Source organism: Oryctolagus cuniculus, chromosome 2, assembly GCF_964237555.1.
Source record: "Oryctolagus cuniculus chromosome 2, mOryCun1.1, whole genome shotgun sequence".
NCBI lineage: Eukaryota > Metazoa > Chordata > Mammalia > Lagomorpha > Leporidae > Oryctolagus > Oryctolagus cuniculus.
In genome coordinates this window covers 2,506,647-2,526,999 of record NC_091433.1, presented here as the reverse complement: position 1 = coordinate 2,526,999, position 20,353 = coordinate 2,506,647, and the positions used below count along the sequence as shown (strand labels likewise).

The following is a 20,353-nucleotide window of genomic DNA, read 5'->3' as shown; positions in this document are numbered from 1 at the left end:
GGGGGACATGCTTGTTTTTAAGTGAATTCACGGGGCTGGCACCACACATGGTTTGTGATGCCAGCATCCCATATGGGCCCTGGTTCGAGTCCCGGCTGCTCCACTTCCGATCTAGCTCTCTGCTGTGGCCTGGGAAAGCAGTGGAAGATGGCCCAAGTGCTTGGGTCCCTGCACTTGAGTGGGAGACCTGGAGGAAGCTCCTGACTCCTGGCTTTGGATCGGTGCAGGTCTAGCCATTGTGGCCACCTGGGGAGTGAACCAGTGGATGGAAGACCTCTCTGTCTCTTCCCCTCACTGTCTGTCACTCTGCCTTTCAAATAAATAAATAAATCTTTGCAAAGACGTGACCTCTGTTTCGCAGGGCTGGTCCCTGGGGCACATTGGAGCAGGCGCGTTCGTGCCCGGCAAGGTCGCGCCCCCTCCTGTGCGCGAGCTCCGAATCCGTCAGAGTCCGGCGGGAAGGCGGCAGTGGGAGGCTGGCGCGGCCAGAACATTGCTGAAGGAAGGAGCGGCGCCCTCGAGGATGCAGACCTCATGGCACCGGCGTGCAGGGCCGGGAGAGGGCTGCTCCCAGGGCCCAGGCTGCACCTGCACCTGCGGAGAGGGGTGGGCTGGGAGGGAGAAGCCCCGCCCCTCACAAGGCCCCTCCGAGGGGCTTCTGGGTCGGGGGTGCGAGTGGGGACAGGGAACAGAACACCCAACACAGCAGTGCCGACCGTCTTTGCGGTGTCAGCCGCGGCGTTGTGGGGACAGGGACCCCCAGGTTCTGTTGTGGGGATGGAGTGCTGGCCTGGACCCAGCCCAGGTTCTGGTCTTTGCCGTCCGCGGTCAGTGGGAGCCAGGCTGGGCACGAGCCCAGGTGCAGGTGCTGGGCTGCTGACCCTGGCGGCCACATCTGGAGCAGCTCCCGCCCCACAGAGCCCCCAGGTGGTGACGCGCCAATCAAAGGCAGGAGGGGAGGCACCGAGCATGTGCCCGGCCCCTGGCAGCTCCTCCCCCTAGAGGCAGCCGGGGGGCCAGCGCCTGCAAGCCCTGGCTGGCCTCCCCTGGGCTGGTGTGCAGGGCCCTGCCCGTGGCCCCATGGGGTCCTGCAGGTCAGCTGGGCACCCCGGGAATTCCAGGGCTCAGCTTCCCGAGGCTGCGACGGGTGACAGCTGGCTGACAGCTGAGCCCCACTGGGAGCAGAGCCCCGTGCAGCCCCCCCCCCCCAGGCTGTGGGAGCTCTCGCCCTCAGCTCCTGCCGTGTGGGCGGGGCCAGAACCCTGGTGCTGCGAGGGCCCAGGTGTGCTGGGGTCACGGAGTCGGGAGCCGCGGGAACAGGGACCCAGAGGGGTGACGTCGGTGCAGTCGGAACTGAAGCAGAGACAAAGCAGAGACATTCATTCATTCATTCATTCATGGTCACGGGCGACGTGGGAACAGAGTGGGCAGTCCAGGCCTCTGTGCCAGCATCTCCTCCCTCCCTGCTGGCCGGCTCTTCCCAGGACAGCACGAATGCCTGGGAAGGTTGCCCTATACACGCACATGCACGCACACATACCTGGGAGATCCTGGGGGAGTGGGGACTCGGGGACATGTAGCCTCCCAGGCGTCTGCGTGACGGACGGGCACCTTGAGTGAGTTAGGGACCAGACTGATCATGGCGGAGCAGGTGCCTGCGGCACACAGTAGGCGCTCAGTCCGTGCTCACTGAGCACAAGGCTCTGGCTCCGGCTGGAGGAACCCCCGCCCCCGAGCTGAGCTGTGCCCTGGCCACCGCCCTCTGAGGTGAGAGCCACCTGCGCCCCCAAAGCTCCCTGCACGCCGGCCCTGGAGCTCCCGCCCCACCACCCGCAGCTGCCTATGCTCCCCGCCCTGCTGGGGAATGCCGGCCCCAGAGCGGATAAGGAGAAGGAAAGGCCTGGAGGAGCTCAGCCCTTTCCTGGCAGGGGCGGGGCGGGGCGGGGCGGGTGGGCGGCTCCTCCCTGCTCCGTGGGAGCCGAGGGGCCAGGCGTGTCCTGTGCACCTTCCTGGCTGGCCGGGCCCCTGCGCTGCGGGCCTCTCCTGGGCACCCCGGGAGCGGCAGCGGAGGACAGGGTGTTTCCCCGCCCTGCTGCCCAGGTAAGCGCCGGCGCTCGGGCACCTGCGGGGCAGGGCGGGGGCGCCCGCGGCAGGGCGGCCAAATAGGCTTGGTCGGTGCAGCGAGAGGTGGAGCCGGAGCCGGACGGCTGGGCGGCAGGTGTGACGTGGGATCCGTGGACTGGGCTGGGGGGGGACTCACGGGGAGGCGTGGCCGTGGGTGAGCGACTCCGCCCTCCGGGAGTTTTCCTGTTGGGTCCGCAGGCTGTCAGCCCTGCAGCTGACCGCAGCAGCCCCGGGCCAGTGACCCCAGAGAGGGACCCCGGGCCCGGGCCAGGTCCTGCACCCACCTGCACCCACTCTGCCTGGTGCTGCCAGCGCCGGGGCGGGGCGGGGGTCCAGCCTGCAGGGGTGGGCTGGGCGCAGGGCGGAGGCGGGGATGTGGAGGCTGAGCCTAGCTCTGGGTGGAATGCGGTGGACTTTGCCCAGGCTGCCCTGGGGCAAGGACAGGGCTCGGCCCGCCCCCCCAGGGAAGGCGGCCTCTGTGGCTGCATGGAGGAGGTGTCCTGATTCCCAGAGACAGCAGAGCCAGCTCACCAGGAGGCTGCCGGGACGGTGAGGGGGCAGGGAGGGGGCAGGGAGGGGGCAGGGAGGGGGGAGAGTGAGGGGGCAGGGAGGGGGCAGGGAGGGGGCAGGGAGGGGGGAGAGTGAGGGGGCAGGGAGGGGGCAGGGAGGGGGCAGGGAGGGGGGAGAGTGAGGGGGCAGGGAGGGGGCAGGGAGGGGGGAGAGTGAGGGGGGACAGTGAGGGGGAGAGTGAGGGGGCAGGGAGGGGGCAGGGAGGGGGGAGAGTGAGGGGGCAGGGAGGGGGGAGAGTGAGGGGGCACAGTGAGGGGGGAGAGTGAGGGGGACAGTGAGGGGGGACAGTGAGGGGGCACAGTGAGGGGAGAGTGAGGGGGGACAGTGAGGGGGGGAGTGAGGGGGCAGGGAGGGGACAGTGGGGGGGAGAGTGAGGGGGCAGGGAGGGGGCAGGGAGGGGGGAGAGTGAGGGGGCAGGGAGGGGACAGTGAGGGGGGAGAGTGAGGGGGCAGGGAGGGGGGAGAGTGAGGGGAGAGTGAGGGGAGAGAGTGAGGGGAGAGTGAGGGGGCACAGTGAGGGGACAGTGAGGGGGCAGGGAGGGGGCAGGGAGGGGGGAGAGTGAGGGGGGAGAGTGAGGGGAGAGTGAGGGGGCACAGTGAGGGGGCAGGGAGGGGGCAGGGAGGGGGGAGAGTGAGGGGGGAGAGTGAGGGGAGAGTGAGGGGGCACAGTGAGGGGGCAGGGAGGGGGCAGGGAGGGGGGGGAGTGAGGGGGGACAGTGAGGGGACAGGGAGGGGGGAGAGTGAGGGGGGACAGTGAGGGGGGGGACAGTGAGGGGGGAGAGTGAGGGGAGAGAGTGAGGGGGGAGAGTGAGGGGGCAGGGAGGGGAGAGTGAGGGGGGAGAGTGAGGGGGGAGAGTGAGGGGGCAGGGAGGGGACAGTGAGGGGGCACAGTGAGGGGGGACAGTGGGGGGGACAGTGAGGGGGCACAGTGAGGGGAGAGTGAGGGGGGAGAGTGAGAGGGGAGAGTGGGGGGAACAGTGAGGGGGAGAGTGGGGGGAACAGTGAGGGGGGGACAGTGAGGGGGCACAGTGAGGGGAGAGTGAGGGGGGACAGTGAGGGGAGTGAGGGGGGACAGTGAGGGGGGACAGTGAGGGGGGACAGTGAGGGGGCACAGTGAGGGGGCACAGTGAGGGGAGAGTGAGGGGGGACAGTGAGGGGGGAGAGTGAGGGGGGGACAGTGAGGGGGCACAGTGAGGGGGCACAGTGAGGGGAGAGTGAGGGGGGACAGTGAGAGGGGAGAGTGGGGGGGACAGTGAGGGGGGAGAGTGGGGGGAGAGTGAGGGGGAAGAGTGAGGGGGGAGAGTGAGGGGGACAGTGGGGGGGAGAGTGAGGGGGGACAGTTAGGGGGGAGAGTGAGGGGGGCAGTGAGAGGGGACAGTGAGGGGGGAGAGTGAGGGGGGACAGTGAGGGGAGAGTGAGGGGGGGCAGTGAGGGGGGACAGTGAGGGGAGAGTGAGGGGGGGCAGTGAGGGGGGAGAGTGAGGGAGGAGAGTGAGGGGGGACAGTGAGGGGAGAGTGAGGGGGTAGAGTGAGGGGGGAGAGTGGGGGGGGACAGTGAGAGGGGAGAGTGAGGGGGGAGAGTGAGGGGACAGTGAGGGGGGAGAGTGAGGGGGAGAGTGAGGGAGGAGAGTGAGGGGAGAGTGAGGGGGAAGAGTGAGGGGTGAACGAGGAGGGACAGTGAGGAGGGGACAGTGATGGGAAGGGACAGGAGGTGGCTCTGTCCCTGTCTCTGAAGTAGCTCACACCTGCACGGATGCCGGGCTCCTGGGCAGGAGCCACAGTGCCCACTCTCCATTCCACCCCCCCCCCCCACTGCACCTGCTCACGTACCTGCCTTTTTAAAAAATGTGGCCGTGGCCCTGGGGAGGGCTGCAGGGCCTGGGACGGTGAGCAGGGCCGTCCAGGAGGTGCCGGCCCCCACACCCTGTCAGCTGCACGCCGGGCACCGCCCCCGGCTTTTCTCAGACTCGCCTTGTGTGTGGTGACGTTTTGTTTGCTTGTTTGGGTATAGATTGATTTGTTTGAAAGGCAGACTGACTGAGGGAGAGAACGAGGACCACAGAGAGAATCTTCCATCCCCTGGTTCACTCCCCAAATGGCAGCAATGGCCGGAGCTGGGCCGGGCCGAAGCCAGGAGCCAGGAGCTTCTTCCTCCAGGTCTCCCACGCAGGTGCAGGGGCCCAGGCACCCGGGCCGTCCTCACGGCTCTCCCAGGCCACAGCAGGGAGTTGGGTCTGAAGTGGAGCAGCCGGGACTTGACCGTTGCTTCGCTATGGGATGCCGGGTCAGAGGTGGGGACTTGACCCTCTGTGCCCACGGCGGGTCCATTTTTGATGGCTTTTTGAGGGGCGCCGGGGGAGGGGACTCGGCAGCGTGCCCTTGATGGGCTGCCCCCTGAGCTTCTCAGGGTGCTGCTGGGGTCGCCTTGCGCTGTCACAGCAGGGCACGCGCTGTGGGCAGGGCCCCCTGGATGTGGCCGTGACCTGGCCATGGCTGCCAGGTTCCTCCTCCGCAGGGCTGGGGTGGCCCCGGGCACAGCCCCTCCCCCTGAGGGTGGAGCGCCTGGGGCTCCACCCAGAGCCGTCCTCTCCCCCTCCCCCTCCCCACTTGCTGAGCCTGGGGGTGTTTGTGCGAGAGCCTCACACCACAGGCAGCAATGTCCCTCTCCTTCCCTGGGCTCCTGTGTCCCCTCTGTTGCGGGGTGGAGGCCCCTGGCAGGCTCTGAGAGACCCCAGCTACACTTGGTCCAGGACCTCGGCGGGCACAGGCGAGCAGAGCAGGGTTTACGGAAAGGCAAAGGGGGCAGCGCGCACAGCAGTGCAGGAGAGAGAGAGGGAGGGAGAGACAGAGAGAGAGGGAGGGAGGGACAGAGAGAGAGGGAGGGAGGGACAGAGAGAGAGGGAGGGAGGGAGGGAGAGACAGAGAGAGAGAGGGAGGGAGGGAGAGAGGGAGGGAGGGAGGGACAGAGAGAGAGAGGGAGGGAGGGAGAGAGAGAGAGAGAGAGGGAGGGAGGGAAGGAGGGAGAGAGGGAGAGAAAGAGAGAAAGGAGAGGGAGGGAGGGAGAGAGAGAGAGGGAGGGAGGGAGGGAGAGAGAGAGAGGGAGGGAGGGAGGGAGAGAAGGAGGGAGAGAGAGGGAGAGAGAGGGAGGGAGAGAGAGGGAGAGAGAGAGAGAGGGAGGGAGGGAGAGAGAGAGGGAGGAAGAGAGAGGGAGGGAGGGAGAGAAAGAGAGAGAGAGGGAGGGAGAGAGAGAGGAGAGAGAGAGAAGGAGGGAGAGAGAGAGGGAGAGAGAGAGAGGGAGGGAAGGGGGGAGAGAGAGAGAGAGGGAGGGATGGAGGGAGAGAGAGAGAGAGGGAGAGAGAGAGGGAGGGAGAGAAGGGTGGGAGGGAGCGAGTGCCAGCCGCCCCGGCCCCAGCTGCATCTCCCTTTGTAGGGAAGGGGTGGGCTTGTTGGGGGGGCAGCTGGAAAGCGAGTCCGAGTGCAGGAGGAGGGGTGGGGGACCGGGTCTTCAGCCTTGTGGAGTCCGCGCAGAACCGGGGCTCCTCACCCCTCCCTGACGCCCCCCCCCACACACACATCGTTTTGACACGCCTCCTCCTGGAGAGATGCATTCAGCCACCCATTCGTTCTGTCCCGCCTCGCCTCCCCTGCTGCCAGCCAGCCCCGCGTGTTCCCTCACCCGGTACCGAATCAGCATCCATCAGAGGTGCTGAGCGGCTGGACCAGGCCCAAGCCCCCAAGCCGTGTCTGTTCTTGGGAGCCTTTGGCTGACCCCTGCCAGGCCCTGAGTGTATGGGAGGGGCCTTCAGAAAGTCCCTGGGAGGGGCGGGCAGCCCGAGCGGTTGAGCTGGTTACACCGCTCGCGCTCCTGAGCACCTGAGCACCTGCGGCTGATTCTCCGCTGTCTCTGGACTCTGGCTGTGTCCTGGAGCTCAGCATGGGGCTCCCCTGCGGTGGGGAGGCACCCACTTGCCAGTTTTTACAGGAGCTGCTTCCCTTCGCGGGGCTCCCCTTTTGCACACGGGGCAGCGGCAGAGCCGGGCTGACAGCCAGGCCAGAGCCGTGCTGAGCCGGCTAGGGTGGGAGGGAACAGGTACCGGTGTGTGGTGCGCTGCCCTCGTGGACAGAGCAGGGCTGTGCCAGGGCAAAGCAGGTGGAGGACACGCCCCATCACCCAGCGGTGAGGGGAGCCCCAGGGCTCACAGCTGGCCCCCTCCGGAGCAGGGGCCCTGGCCACACCCTCCATGGGTCGCCTGGGAAACAGCTCAGCTGGCAGCCAGGTGTGCAGAGTGTGCAGGTGGAACATGGGCTGCCCAGGAGCTGCAGCCCGGAGCCCACCTGCAGCAGGGGCCCGTGGCAGGGGATGCCACCTGCTGGCCATGGCCCAGGCTGCCGGGCGTGCTTCCCACTCCCCCGAGTAGGCAGGGGGGGTCCCAGGAGCCCACGCCAGCTCCAAGCCTGAGACCTCCCAGCCCTGGGGTGTGAGACCCTACCTCGCTCCTCTGCGGGGGGGTGGGAGGAGGGCTCGTGCACGGAGCAAGCTCAGCCCTGGGTGGAAGTTCCCAATGCAGCACAAATGTGCCGCCCCACCCCCACCCTGGGAGCAGAGGGGAGTGGCTGCTTGGGGTCAGAGGTCAGGGCCAGCAGGGGCCTGGAAAGGAAGGGGGGCCAGAGGGCGGGAGGTGCAGGTGCCAGGGGCAGGTGGCGTGGGGATGAGGCTGGCCAGCGTGGCTGGGATGGAGCCAGCTGGGCGCGGTGGAAGAACTGAAGTGCCCCTGACGCTGTCTGTGGAGGCTGGGAAAGGTGGGCGGGGCCCCTCCCGGCTGTGGGATACCCTGGCCACCCCCGGGCAAGCGCCGGACGCAGTGGCTCAGTCCTGTCTGATGCACAGCCAGCATGGAGCCTGGCGGCCGGTGTGGCTGCCCGTCAGGGAGTGGGGGCAGCTGGGGAGGCAGAGGCCCCGAAGAGCCGGGGCAGCTGGTGCGTTGGGGAGAGCCGGGGAGGCCGGGCTGGGCAGGGGCCATGGAGGGGACTGTGGCCGCTGGACGCCCGAGTGCCAGTGGGGAGGCTGCAGCCCCACCTGGGAGTGGTCTTGGCTGGGAGGCATTGGAGGGGTGCCGGGGCCGGCTCAGTGCCTGTGCGAGCCAGGTGAGCATCAACCCAGAAAATGCCGGGGATCCCCGTCAGGGTGCCACAGCCTGGCTCAGGAATGTGGGCTCAGGGGAGAGGGACCCACGCATCAGGGTACCCCCCGTCTCCTCTGTAAGCTGGGATCTGACTTCCCCGGGCTCTTGGGGACCCCCTGTTCCTGCCTGCTCTGTGCACCCCTGTCCCCATCACCCCACTACCCGCTGGCCAGGGGCTGGGGGTGGGACGGAGGGTCCTGCAGTGGGGGGGAGGTCCCCACTCACAGCACCCTGGCTGGCCCTGGAAGGCCTGGGTGTCGTGCGGAGTTGGCTGCCTGCCCACAGCGGACGAGGCCCTCGGAAAATCCCCCTGGCCCCGGGCCAAGGGCACAGCTGCAGAGACAAACAGGATACGGGGTCTCGGGCCACAGCGGGGTCCGTGGCCGGCACAGGAAGTGCCTGTGGCCCCGAAGGGACGTGGAGCCTGTCCGGGCCTCCGGGAGAACAGGCAGAGGGCAGCCCAGCAGCCCGGCGTCCTCACTCACGCTCGGGACTCGGGCAGTGCGTGGGGGCGGGGGCAGCTGGGGACCGACCCACACCTGGGGCCCATCTCCCAGGGCAGAGTGAGGCCCTGGTGCCCACCCCCACTCATCTGCACAGCCCCCGGGCCTCCCTGAGCAGGGGGCTCCAGCCCTGGCCTGGGAGGCCATGCCCGGCGGTGCACAGAGGCCAGGGGACCGACCCCAGGACATGGGTCTCTGCACTTAGTCATCCAGCGTGTTCCCCCGGGCTCTTGGGGGGCCGAGGCTGCAGGCGGGGCCATCACTGGCACTGGGGGGGGATCAGACACCACAGCGCGGCTGTGCCCCAGCCCTGCTCCAGCCCCTGGGAACATTCAGGTGTCTCTTGGAGCCAGGCCACAACACATCCTACCCTGGCAGCCTTCCTGCAGGAGGCGACACCCTGGGGATGCACAGGTGACGGGGTCCCCACCCTGCGTGGAGAAGACTCGCCAGGGCTGGGGGCGGTACAGGTGGGGTGGGGCAGGCACAGCCGGGGGCACCCGCAGGTTCTGAGGTGCTTGTGGGAGAGGGCGTTTGGGCACCTGCTTCTGCACATAGTGGGTGCCCGGGTGGCGGCTCACCCAGAGGGCAGCCGAGCGGGGGCGGGGCCGGCGCCAAATGGCCCCACCCTATAGCGGGGTACCAGCCTGGTCCAGCTCCCAGGCAGGGGGCTGCAGCAGGGGGAGCTGTGTGAGGGGTGCAGTCCCAGCTCCGAGGAATGCAAGGGGGTCGAGCGGGGGCAGGTGCGTGCGTGCAGGATCAGGGCAGCCGTGGGGGCCGGGGCCTTGCTCGATCCACCTGTGTGTGACCAGGCAGGGGCTCGAGGGGCCGCGCCCCCAGGCCTGCTGCACACGACCCTGCCCTGCCCTCCGCCCGCAGCTGTGCGCGCCCCTGCCCTGCCCTCCGCCCACAGCTGTGTGCGCCGTCTTCTTCGGAACAGTCTTTGCCCAGCCACTAAGTGAAGGGTCTCGAGCTGAGCTGTGGGGGCTGCGGAGGTGTGGACGGCAGGGCCTGGACCCCAAACCAGGCTCGGGTCCCTAAAGAGAGCTGAGGAGGCATGGGCGCCAAGGAGGCGGCCACAGGGAGACCCGGGTGGTCGCAGCGGCCACACGGGAGCCAGGAGGGGCAGGGACGAGCCCCCCCCCCCCAGCCTCTGAGGGGGCACAGTCCTGCCCACACCGGGATTCGGACGTTGGGCCTGCAGGAGTGCCAGAGAGGGTGCTGGGGTGGGAGCGGCCCCGCGGGGCGCAGTGGGCGGCGGGATCGGAGGCAGCAGGAAATACACGTTTGCTGCACCGGGTGCCCTCGCCGTCTCTGCCCGTCTCTCCGGGTGCTGGCGGTGTGGACAGCGGGGCCTGGCTGGCCGGAGAGGCTAACAAACCCGGCGCAGGACTCGGGCCGGTGCTGGACCCGAGCGGGCTCAGGCTGGGCGGTGACCCCGCTTCTGTAGCTGCTCCCTCGCGGCTGGCTCTGGCCTCGTGAGCAGTGATTTGGGGGTGACTCTGTGACTTTGGGGTGGTGTAGAGGATGCTGGGAGCAGGGGAGAGGCGGGACTCCTGAGAGGGGCGGGATTCCTAGGAGGGGTGTGGCGCTGGAGAGGCACAGACTGGGCTGGCCCTGACCACTGACCACTGGCGTGGCTTTCCGCGGGTGCTGTTCCCCAGGGGACACGATCTGGAGACACCTTTGGCGGAGGGGCCAGGAGGCCCCTGACACGGCCACAGCAAAGCGCCCTGCCGTGCCCCGGACCCTCACGCATCCGTGATGGGGACTGGCCAGGCTCCAAAGGGCAGCAGTGTCAGCCTGAGCGTCCCCGGGTTTCCGGGCAAGATGGTCGGGCCGAGCCCAGAGACAGAGGCAGGCAGGGGAAAGGTTCCCTTCTGGAAGCCGGGCCCTGGGACAAGAGTGGCCTCTGGGTGTGCGGTAGGCGCCTTCCCGCCCAAGCAGCCGGCAGGGAGGGGTTTCCGGGAGTGGCTGCAGGTGGAGGCGCGTGCGGGCCATCAATCAGGCTCCCTGGAGGTCCGCGTGGAGGCGGCCTGACCACGGGGCTCTGCTGTCGGCCGGGTGGCTGCACCCCTCTCCTCTGCTGTATGGGGGGGGTGGCCTTTCCAAGTGGTCCCCTCACCCTGGAATTCCCAGGCAAACACTCCCCGTTCACCAGCACGGCCGGTTCCCAGCCCCGGCGCCGGCCCAGCTCAGCTCCCTGGGGAAGGGGCCAGGCCGGCCCCGCTTCCCGCTGCCTCGGCCGAGCCCAGCAGCTCACGGAGCCCCCGGTCCCTCGTCTGTTACACGGGCACATCACTGTGCAGCAGGAGGGAATGAGCCCGGTTTTGTCAAACCAGACCACGTGCGCAAAGCGTCCCTGTACGCCTGTCAGCTCCCCCTTGCCCGGGACCCGGGGCTGGGCCGGCAGCTGCCCCCGTCCTGCCCCCGGCGCCCCTGCGTCACAGAGGACAGCACAGCACCCGGGGCCGAGCTCAGTTCCTGCTTCTGCTCAGAGCTCTCGCGGGACCGCGAGCGGGGCCGGCCTCCATGCCCAGGCCTGGCTGGGAGTTCCTGCTCCTCTCTGGGGTCAGGCGGAGCCAGCACGGAGACCAAGGCCCTGAGGCCCGGGGCTGAGGAGGTGAGGCTGGGGGGCGGGGAGCAGGGCTCCCCGGAGGTTCTGCTGCCCGGACCCCCTGCACCTGCGTGCGTGCGTGCGTGCGTGTGCATCTATGGGGCCATGCACGTGTGCACTGTGTGTGCACGTGCACGCGTGTGTGTGCAGAAGTGGAAGGGGAACAGAGACTCCGAGGAGGCTGGCAGGGTGCAGGGTGGGCAGCTGGAGGACTTCCCCATCCGGGGGCCAGGCGGGAGCAGCAGCCTGGGGGCTGGCAGCGGGCAGGCGGGGACAGGCCTGGCGCGCCCGCCCAGGAAGGAGCTAATGATCAACCGGCCGGCCGGCCGGCCGCTCTGTCCCCGGCCCCCAGGCGCGGGGAGGAAGTGGGGCAGGAAGCAGGGGGCGGTGGCGGCCGCCCTGCAGTCAGCTGGGCTGTGGGCGGCCCCTGCCCGTCCTGTCTGGGCCAGCACTGAAATCAGGGAGCGGCCGCCTGGCTGGGAGCTGCCTCTGGGGAGCAGAGGGGCAGGTACTGGGCACGAGGGTAGGGACGGGGCTGGTCGGCTGTCCGGTGGTAGCTGGGGAGCAGCAGCCCTGGGTGGGGGGAGCTGTTCGCTCCCAGGCCTGCTGGGACCTCAGCCAGGCACTGCCGGCCAGTGCGCGCTAACGGTGACTTGGGGTTTGCCTTAGCGCCACTACCTCTGTGACCCCGCCTTGGCGGGACGCTCAGCAGGTGTGTCCTGGGGTCCTGGGTCAGGGAGGGCTGGAGGGCCCCCAGCCCTGGGATGGTGCCAGCCATGTCGCAGACCCACGGGTGGGCAGCGCCACGGCGGTGCTGACCTGGCCACTCTGAGGCCGCCACTGCGCTCTGCCCCACCCACCGAGCGGGACGAGGGCGGGCCTGTGCCCGCGCACCCTGGGCCTCTCTGGGCTCAGAGGAGACAGCAGCGCAGCCCCGTGGGGGAGGGGCTCCTGGCTGAGCCGGGAGGGGGAGTGGGGGCAGGAGGCGGGCCTGTCCAGGTTAAGGGGGCGGACAAGCGTGGAGTGGCCCCCCGGGCAGACCTCGCCTTGCCCGGATGGTGTGGCCCTGGCCGGGCCTGGGGCAGGGGCAGTGAGGTGCCTGTCCTGGGGGCCGTCCCGGGACGGCAGCGCTGTGTGAGCAGGCGGGCTGGCCCGCGTGGGCACCGTGCTGGCGCCTCGGCTACCGCTCTCCAGGGTGCTGTGGCTCAGGTCCGCCCGCCACACCTCTGGGAGAGCCCAGGCCCAGGAGGCGTTGCAAGGGTCGTGTGGCGGGCGGAGGGACTGCATGTGTGTCCTCTCAGCGGAGTCAGGGTGTGGCCGGGCCGCGTCCTCCCGGAGTCCTGGGGACGACCCTTCGGGCCGCAGCTCTGGCGGGCTCCAGGCACTTCCTGGTCATGGCAGCAGCCCCCGACCCCTGCCTGTGTCTGGTGGCCACATCCTCACTCCTCATGTCTGTTTTTTCAGGATGTATAGATTTCTTGAAAGTGGGGGTGGGTGACAGGGAGAGAGACCTTCCACCTGCTGGCTCACTCTCTCCTGCCTGCATGGGACGAGCTGGGCCAGGCCGAGGCTCCACTCGAGCCCCCACGTGGGCCGTCATCGGTCGCCTTCCAGGTGCATCAGCCCAGAGCTGGACCGGGATCTCAGAGTATCCAGAACTGGGACCAGGCGCCCGGATGCGGGATGCCCACGCAACGCCTGCCGTCTCACGTGGACGTAGTCACGGGATACAGGTCCCGCCGTGACATCATCCTCACTGCCGCCCACGTCATCGGCAGGCACCCTATTTTCAGGGAAGACCCCCTCTGAAGGTCCTCGCGAACATGAACTTGGGGCGGCCCCCGTTCACCCCAGCACGTGGGGAGCCGGGACCGCGCTCCCAGTCCTTCTGGGTGGAGCCGAGGCGGCGGCCACAGCCCCACAAGGTCTGTTCAGTGCAGCCTGGAAAGCTCCGGGCAGGCTCTCCGCAGTCCAGCCAGGACCGGCTGGAACCATCTCCACCCTTGTCCTGACGCGGGTTAATGAGACTGTGACCCGCGCTGACAGCTGACCGCCCCTTAATCCGCCGCCCTCCTGGGGAGCCGGAGACTTCCTCCCAGTTCCTGCAGGAGGGAACTCGGGCTGTGGGGGGGTCAGCCCCACGCGTGTGTCCTGGGGCCGGGAGTACTGTCCCGAGGACCGGGGCACGCGTGCCGGCCGCGGTGTCCCCACTCGGCGGAGCTGACATCGAGGCCCAGGGCAGGGAGCCGGCCTGCAGGGACCCAGCCACTTCCTCCAGGCAGCCAGGTGGCTCGGAGCAGGGGCCGCGGATGGCAGCTGTAGCCGCGTCCCGCCGGCAGGTGGAGAACCCTCGAGCCCAGGGCCTTCTCTTTTCTCGGGAGCTGTCCCTGAGCACCTGCTCTGAGCCAGGTCGTGGGGGCCTGGGGCCCGCCTCAAACGGGCCAGTCTCCGACCCAGGGGACGGTGGGCGTCAGGCCAGCTTGGGGACACCTGCCGGGCCTGCGGGTCAGGACATCCCCCTGGCCGGGGGCCCGAGCGGCAGGGAGGGCAGCTGCAACCCCAGAAACCATGCCGGTCAGCGGGGCCGAGTCGGCGCACTGCCAAGGTGCCCCTCTACGGGCAGCGGGCCGGGGCCGGGCAAGGCCGTGGGCGACCGCAGGAGCCAGGCTCACCCTGGGGCAGAGTGTGGAGGGGCAGGATGCAAAGTCCACAGCTCCCGCAGCTGGGGGATGCCTGGGAACGACTCGGGTGTGACCGGGGGGGGGGGGGGGGGAGGTGGGGGACGGCGCCCCAGGCCAGCGAGCAGAGTGAAGGCTGTGCCCCAGGCCTGCACAGTGGGGGCACTTCTGCCTTCGCAGGGAGAGCATGGGGGGGGGGCCTGGGGCTGAGCCCTGGCCTGCGAGGGGGAGGGGCTGTGTGCAGGACGCCACGCCCCTCGGTGTCAAATGCCCCTCTCCAGGCCATCTGCCGCAGTCCTGCCCCGTGCAGTGGAGCTGGTGGGCAGGGGGTCCGTGGGGGTCACCCCAGAGCCTCAGGCTGTCCCTCTACAAGCCCAGCTGGCCTTGGCTACTTGGGGCCTTTGTGGGAGCCTCCCCCAGGGAGCCTTCCTGACTGGTTCCCTGCGTCAGGGTCTCTTCCCGCCACACCACTTGCTCCCGGAGCCAGACTTTTGTCTGACCCAGCTGGCGGCTCAGAGCCAGGCACGGGGCAGGGGTCCCCGTGGTGGAGGCAACAACAAGATTCCAAAGCCGGCTCCTTCCTTCCGCACCCCCGCTGGGAGCCCAGCGTGTGCCTGTGCTGGGGCAGGATCTCTGAGCAGGGCCCGCAGAGAGGGGGAGGGGCCCCCGCCGGCTCCGCCCCCTGGCCCCGCTTCCTCTGGGGGCCGCGTCCTGCTGCTGGGCTAGGGCAGGTCCGGCTCTAGGGCTGCGGGTGGGTTCTGATCGGCCGCCACAGACAAGGAGCAAATGGCTCCTGACGGGGCGGGGGGGTGAGACCGCTCAGAGCCCTCGACTTCCTCATCTGTAAGGTGGGTGCAGGGGCTCCCCTGGGTGGGGCTCGCAAGTAGAGGTGCTTGGCTCATGGGCACCTGAGCCCGTGGAAGCCCCCGCCGTCCTGGAGCGAGCTGGGGTCAGGCGTGTTCACCGGGCTGGCACAGAGAGGGGACCAGGCTGCCTGCGTTCCCCGGGGCAGTCGGGATTCTTGCCTGCTGGGGTCTGGCTGTGGCCAAGCTGCCCCTGTGTTTGGTGACAGCTGGAGTGGGCGGGGCCAGGAGAAGCGTGCCCAGCAGCCCTGCCAGCCCCCTGGTCCCGCCCCTGGAAATGGACCCCAGGTCGCCCGCGTGGGGCCCCTGCCTTGTTGCTGGCTGTACGGCTCCCATGGGCCTCCTTCGGCCTGCGCAGGGCCGCGATGCCGGCTCCTCCCGCTTTCCCCCCGTAACCCTGAGACCCCAGACCCAGGCACCTCTACAGCTGCCCCTCTCCTCCCCACTTCCTGCCAGGTCCCCCACCCCAGGGGTGGCCAGGGTGCAGGTGGGAGCCAAGGCTGGAGACCACAGGGGGCCGTCCGGGCAGCGGTGGCTGGCTGCGTCCCAGCTGGTGGCAGGCCTGGGCGTCGGCCCCTCTGTGCTGTCCCCACCTAGCTCTGCACCCACCCTTGGGGCCAGCTCCTGGCACCTAGCAAGAAAGGAGGTGCGTGGGTCAGCTGGCCAGGACCTCCGCAGAGAGGGGGACGAGGTGTCCCTGGCCCGTCGCCCCACGTGCTGGACACGGAGGGAGGCCCTGTGGCCGTCCTGGGTGCGGAGGGGTGGCCTTCCCTGGGTCTTGCTCAGTGCACAGAGGCCAGACCTTGTGGCCGGGGCGTCCCTGACCACGTTGTCGCCTGCCCTCTGCCTGGGACAGACGCGGAGGGGGCGTGGCCGATCCCTGCCCCTGGCCCAGGACGTGCTGCTCACCGGCTCCATGGCTCCTGAGCCTGCGCCCGATGCTTGAAAGGGGACTCTGTGTCCTCTGTGCCCTCTGCTGGGCCCCGCAGCCGCTTACTGAGCCCGGGGGCAGGGCCTCTGCCCCCGTGAAAGACGGAGGACAGGACTGGCTCCTGGGGAGAGAGGCCTGGGGGTTCTGCCTGAAGGGGCACAGCAGTACTGGCATGTGCGAAGGCACTGGGGCAGAGGGGCACAGCACACACGAGGGACCCCAGAGCCTGCTGAGGTGGCCTGAGGGTGGGAGGGGGCCCAGGCGGCGCCCCCCTCACACCTGCGGGGGTCCTCCGCTGGTCTCAGGTGCTCTGCCCTCCTGACTCCCACTCTGACAGCCCCTCCCCCAGGAGGGCCCTCTCTGCAGCCCGCGCCCTCCTCTCTTGCAGGCGGGAGCCAGACATGCCAAGCCCTCAGCTCTGAGGCCACCGCGGGTCATGGAGCGCCTGGCGGAGGTGACGGCCGAGGAGGCGACAGCGGGGAGGCCGCCCGCAGGGCCCTCGGAAGCCAAGGCCGCAGCCAGAGACGGTGAGCACAGGGCAGGGGCCGGCTCCAGCCGCCCCCTGCATCCCACCCGTGCGCCCGTCCACCGCAGCCTCCCGGCCGTGGGCTGCCCAGCACCGCCGCTGCCCCCCAGCGCCTGCTCCCGGGGATGAGCTGGGCCCGGGGAGGCACCCGTGTGGCAGGGCCCGGCTCCGGGGTCCCGGGACGCCTTGGCGAGAACCAAGCTCACAGAGGACGGGGCGGGGGCAGTGCTGGGGCCCACGGGGTCCAGAGGCTTCCGGAAGCTGTGCTGCGCCCCACAAGCCCCTGATGACGGAGGGTGGGGTCCCCGTTCCCCAGGGTGCAAACCACGCCTGTCATGTCCCTCAGAGGCTCGCTGGCCGCGCGGGTGGTCAGCGGATGCACAGGGTGGCTGGGGCGGGGCTTGGGGGGGGTGGCAGCTGCACTCACACCTCACGTGCAGGAGCCCGGCCCGAGCCTGAGCCCCGGTGCTGGGCACTGCCAGTGTTTTCCTGCCTGTCCCCAGGGGCCTTCCCGGGGGGCCTCCAGGAGCCGCCCCCTCCCTCCTGTCCAGGTGCTGGGTCCTTCCTTCTGCCCTGGCTCCCTGTGTGGCTGTCCTGCGCCTGCCACCCCTAGGCAGCTCTCCACCGCCCCCTCCGGCACCCCTGCCGGTGCCCGGCACCTCCGGGCGGCTCTCCACCAGCCCCACTGGCCCCGGCACCCCCGGGTGCCTCTCCCCGGCACCCCCAGGCGGCTCTCCACCGCCCCCTCCGGCACCCCTGCCGGTGCCCAGCACCTCCGGGCGGCTCTCCACCAGCCCCACTGGCCCCTGGCACCCCCGGGTGCCTCTCCCCGGCACCCCCAGGCGGCTCTCCACCGCCCCCTCCGGCACCCCTGCCGGTGCCCAGCACCTCCGGGCGGCTCTCCACCAGCCCCACTGGCCCCTGGCACCCCCGGGTGCCTCTCCCCCGGCACCCCCGGGTGCCTCTCCCCCGGCACCCCCAGGCGGCTCTCCACCAGCCCCGCTCGCACCCACTCGTCCACATTCATTCCTCGCTGGTTCCTCGGAGCACAGAGTCCCCCCAGTGGGATCTGTCCCGACTCCTGGGCCACACTGGGGCTCCTGCCGCACCTCCCCGCCCCAGGCCTGGAGTGGCCATTTCTCTCCCAGAGGCCCAGGCGCCCGGAAGCCCCCATCCAGTTCCCCTCTTTTCTCTGCATTTCACGGCCCGTTCTGAGCCCCTGTGTCCAGAAGGGGAGGGGCTGGCAGTGGGGTCTGACCAGGCGGGGCCAGAAACCCACAAGCCCATCACAGTGCGGGGCCAAGGAGCGAGGCTGAGCTGGGTCCTGCTCCGTCCCGGGACCCTAGGCGCACAGCCCATTTCACAGATGAGGAAAGTGAGGGGCAGCCAGCAGGTGCCCAGGCTGAGATGCAGACTTGCAGAGTGTGGGTGACAGGGAGCCGGCCACGAGGACCGGGGCCCAGGGGCACGATGGCCTGGGGCACTGAGGTGCCAGTGGGGGCGGGGTCTCGGCCGCCAGACTGCACCTGTGTCCCGGCCTCTCCTCTGCTCCAACCCCACGTCCCCATGGCCCCACACCCAGAGAGCGCGAGTGCAGGCAGGTCGGGGCTGGGGTGTCGGCAGCTTGCACGTCCTGCCCTTGACCATGGCGGCCTGCTGTGTTGCAGACATGGCCCCTCCTGCTGGCCTCGCTGACCCAGCCGCTGGGACCCCTCCTGGCCAGATGGGAGTGTACCCCACAGGTAAGGCCCTGGGCCCGGGGACAGCCAACTCGGGCTTCTCGTCCTGGGGCCCCAGCCTTCCTGCCTTACAACCACGGGGGTGGGGGGTGGGGGGCTGGGGGGGGCTAGTGGAATGCACATGCCCAGGTCCTGAGCCCAGTTCTGAATCAGGTGGAGGGAAGGCCTGGGGGCTGAGCCTCACTGGCCCAGGGGAGCTGCCCAGTGGGGGACATGGTCCCGAGGCCCCATGAGGGAAGGGAAGGGCCCTGGGAGAGACCTGGGGCCAGGCTCCCCGGGGAGGGGGGTGAGGATGGAGGGCGACACCGCAGGTGGGAATGGGGGACCCCGGACTGAGGGTCAGGTTGCACCTAACAGGGTGGGAAGGCCAGGCACGGGCGGCCCAGCTCAGGCCCGAGGGGGCCAGGCCATGCGGGGGCGGGCAAGGGTGGTGCTGGGCCTGAGCCGCTGGGTTGGGGCTGGGCTGATGCGTGCAGGAGGAGGGAGGGGCCCATTGAGGGGGACGGGGCTGAGGTTTCCGGGGGAGTGGACGCCCCATCTGGAGCTGGGGCTGCAGGGAGGAGGCACTGGGCGCCCGTTTGCTGAGCGGCCGCTCTGCCCCGTGCGTCCACCTCCCCCCTCCCCTGAAGCCCAGGCCGGGGAGAGAAACGGCTGCCCCTGGCTGGGGTTTTGGCCCGGTAACAGCCCCCTTCCCCGCCATGAGCCCAATGGCTCCCGAGCTCTCGCGGCGAGGGGAGGGACCGCGCCCCAGCACCCCCAGCCTGGACCCCATGAATGGTCCGACCCCCGTCCGCGCCCCGCAGACCTGATCCTGCAGCTGCTGGCCGTGCGGGCGCAGAGCGGGCAGCCAGACCCGGGCCTGCAGCAGCTGGTGCGGCGCCGCCTGCGCCTTCTGGAGAGCGACAGCCGGGAGGTGGCCCGTGCGCTCGGGGTGAGTCCGGGAGGGTGAGCGCGGGTGGGGCCGGGGCCGGGGCACAGAGGCTGGGCTGGGGCAGGGCAGGGGCCCTGGGCCTCTGTGGCCCCAGCTTCCGGGCCACTCGCTGGGGGCTGGCATTGCACAGCACTGGGGGCTGCGTGGAGGGGGAGACCCAGGGCAAGCAGGAGGCTGGCAAGGGCTCCGGGCAGGGGTGTGCGGGTGTGGAACCCGGAGGGCCAGGCCCCAGGCAGAGGCACCTGCTTCCTTAGAGAGTGCCAGGCCCTGCTCCCCCCGTCTCCACCGACTCAGGGAACACAAAGACTGGCGGCCCTAGGCCGGGCAGGGAGGCCAGGCCGGGGCACCCAGGCCTGGGAGCAGGGCTGCAAAGGGACCGGACTGTCAAAGAGAAGCTGGCATTGCTGGCACTAGGGGAGGCCCAGAGGGCTCGGGGCCAGAGCCAGGAGGCCGCTCCCGCTCTGGGAAGGAGCCCTGGCCCCCGGGCGCTGGGAGCCATGGCGGGCTTGTGAGCAGGGGAGGTGCCGGCGCCCGCCGCCTCCACACAGAGACGCCTCCTTCCCTTGAGCCCGGTCCTGGCGCTCAGCCGGCCCCGCCGCCGGGGATGGCCCCGTTTCTGTCTCCTCCCCCGCAGGAGCTGTCGGCCAGGCTGCTGTCCATCCACAGTGACCAGGAGCGCATTCTGGTCACCTTTAAGACCTTCGAAGAAATCTGGAAGTTTTCCACGTACCACGCTCTGGGTGAGGCAGTGACGCCGGGTGTGCGGGGACACCTGCCACGCACACAGCCTGCCCCCCCTCGCTCACAGGGCCGAGCACAGGAAGCCGCGTCCGCCTCGCTGGCCTCGCTGGCCGGCCTGGGTCTGTGTCATGGGAGGGGGGAGGTGGGCTGAGCCAGGTTCATGGCCGCACGGCGCTGTGCGGCTCTGCTCCTCCGGAACGCGGGCACGAGCTGGGCTCCCCGGGCCGGGCGCAGCCCGAGACCTGTGGTCCCGACCTTGCCCGCCGTGTGCACTTCCTAAATGCCCTCTGTCGCTTTGGAGGCGTGTAGGGGAGAACGCATGGCCTTGCGGGCCAGCCCTGCCAGAAGTGACCGGCCCTGGGCTCTGGCCCCAGGGTGGGTCATCCAGGACACGGCCTGGCTGTCAGAGCTGGCACGGCCCGGCGGCGGGGGGGGGGACAGCGCCCTGGGCTCCCGAGGGCGGGGCAGGCCCCTGGGCTCTCCCTGCGGGCCCCCAGGCGCGCTGGCGAGCAGGCCCGGCCTTGCAGGCTTCACGCACCGCTGCCTGGAAAGCCTGCTGGTGGAGCCCGCCTTCTGGCTGCAGGCGCCCGGCGACGAGGGGGCGGCGGCCGTCCGGGTGCGCGTGGACGAGGAGGCCCTGAGGCTGACCTGCGAGAGCCTCCTTCTGCAGGAAGGTGGGTGCGGGCGCCGGGGGCCTGACCCCACCCTCACTGTGAGGCCCGAGGCCCGGGGCAGCCCCGGGGGAAGCAGGGGAGAGGGCTTGGGGGCGCCAGCCCCACCGGCATTCCTGATGGGGGGGGGCTGAGTCAGCCGAGGGGGCAGGCAGCTGCCCCCCCCCCCGCTGGCCACACTCAGAGCCGGAAGTACCCTGAGGGTCACCCCCGACCCCCACAGCCCAGTGGGGGAAACCGAGGCTGAGTCCGCATCCCCGCGCAAGTCGGGCTGAGCT

The 20,353-nt window shown here is 70.0% G+C and overlaps 1 protein-coding gene across 7 annotated transcripts in view; it reads left to right on the top strand.

Annotated features, from left to right (window-relative positions):
- Nucleotides 1-1,955: 1,955 nt before the first annotated feature.
- SH3TC1 (SH3 domain and tetratricopeptide repeats 1) overlaps nucleotides 1,956-20,353 on the top strand; it is a 32,645-nt gene continuing 14,247 nt past the window's right edge. The window contains exons 1-6 of one of the 7 annotated variants that reach the window (XM_070067996.1): nucleotides 1,956-2,100; nucleotides 15,856-15,994; nucleotides 17,661-17,735; nucleotides 18,536-18,663; nucleotides 19,298-19,403; nucleotides 19,932-20,078. In XM_070067996.1, coding sequence (XP_069924097.1) covers nucleotides 15,904-15,994; nucleotides 17,661-17,735; nucleotides 18,536-18,663; nucleotides 19,298-19,403; nucleotides 19,932-20,078 — 547 coding nt within the window. In that variant the 5' untranslated portion in view covers nucleotides 1,956-2,100; nucleotides 15,856-15,903. Of the gene's footprint in view, nucleotides 2,101-2,488; nucleotides 2,674-10,850; nucleotides 11,002-11,348; nucleotides 11,504-11,529; nucleotides 11,708-14,497; nucleotides 14,522-15,855; nucleotides 15,995-17,660; nucleotides 17,736-18,535; nucleotides 18,664-19,297; nucleotides 19,404-19,931; nucleotides 20,079-20,353 lie in introns of those variants that run through there. The other 6 variants (XM_070067997.1, XM_070067995.1, XM_070067994.1 and 3 more) reach the window with 6 other exon arrangements.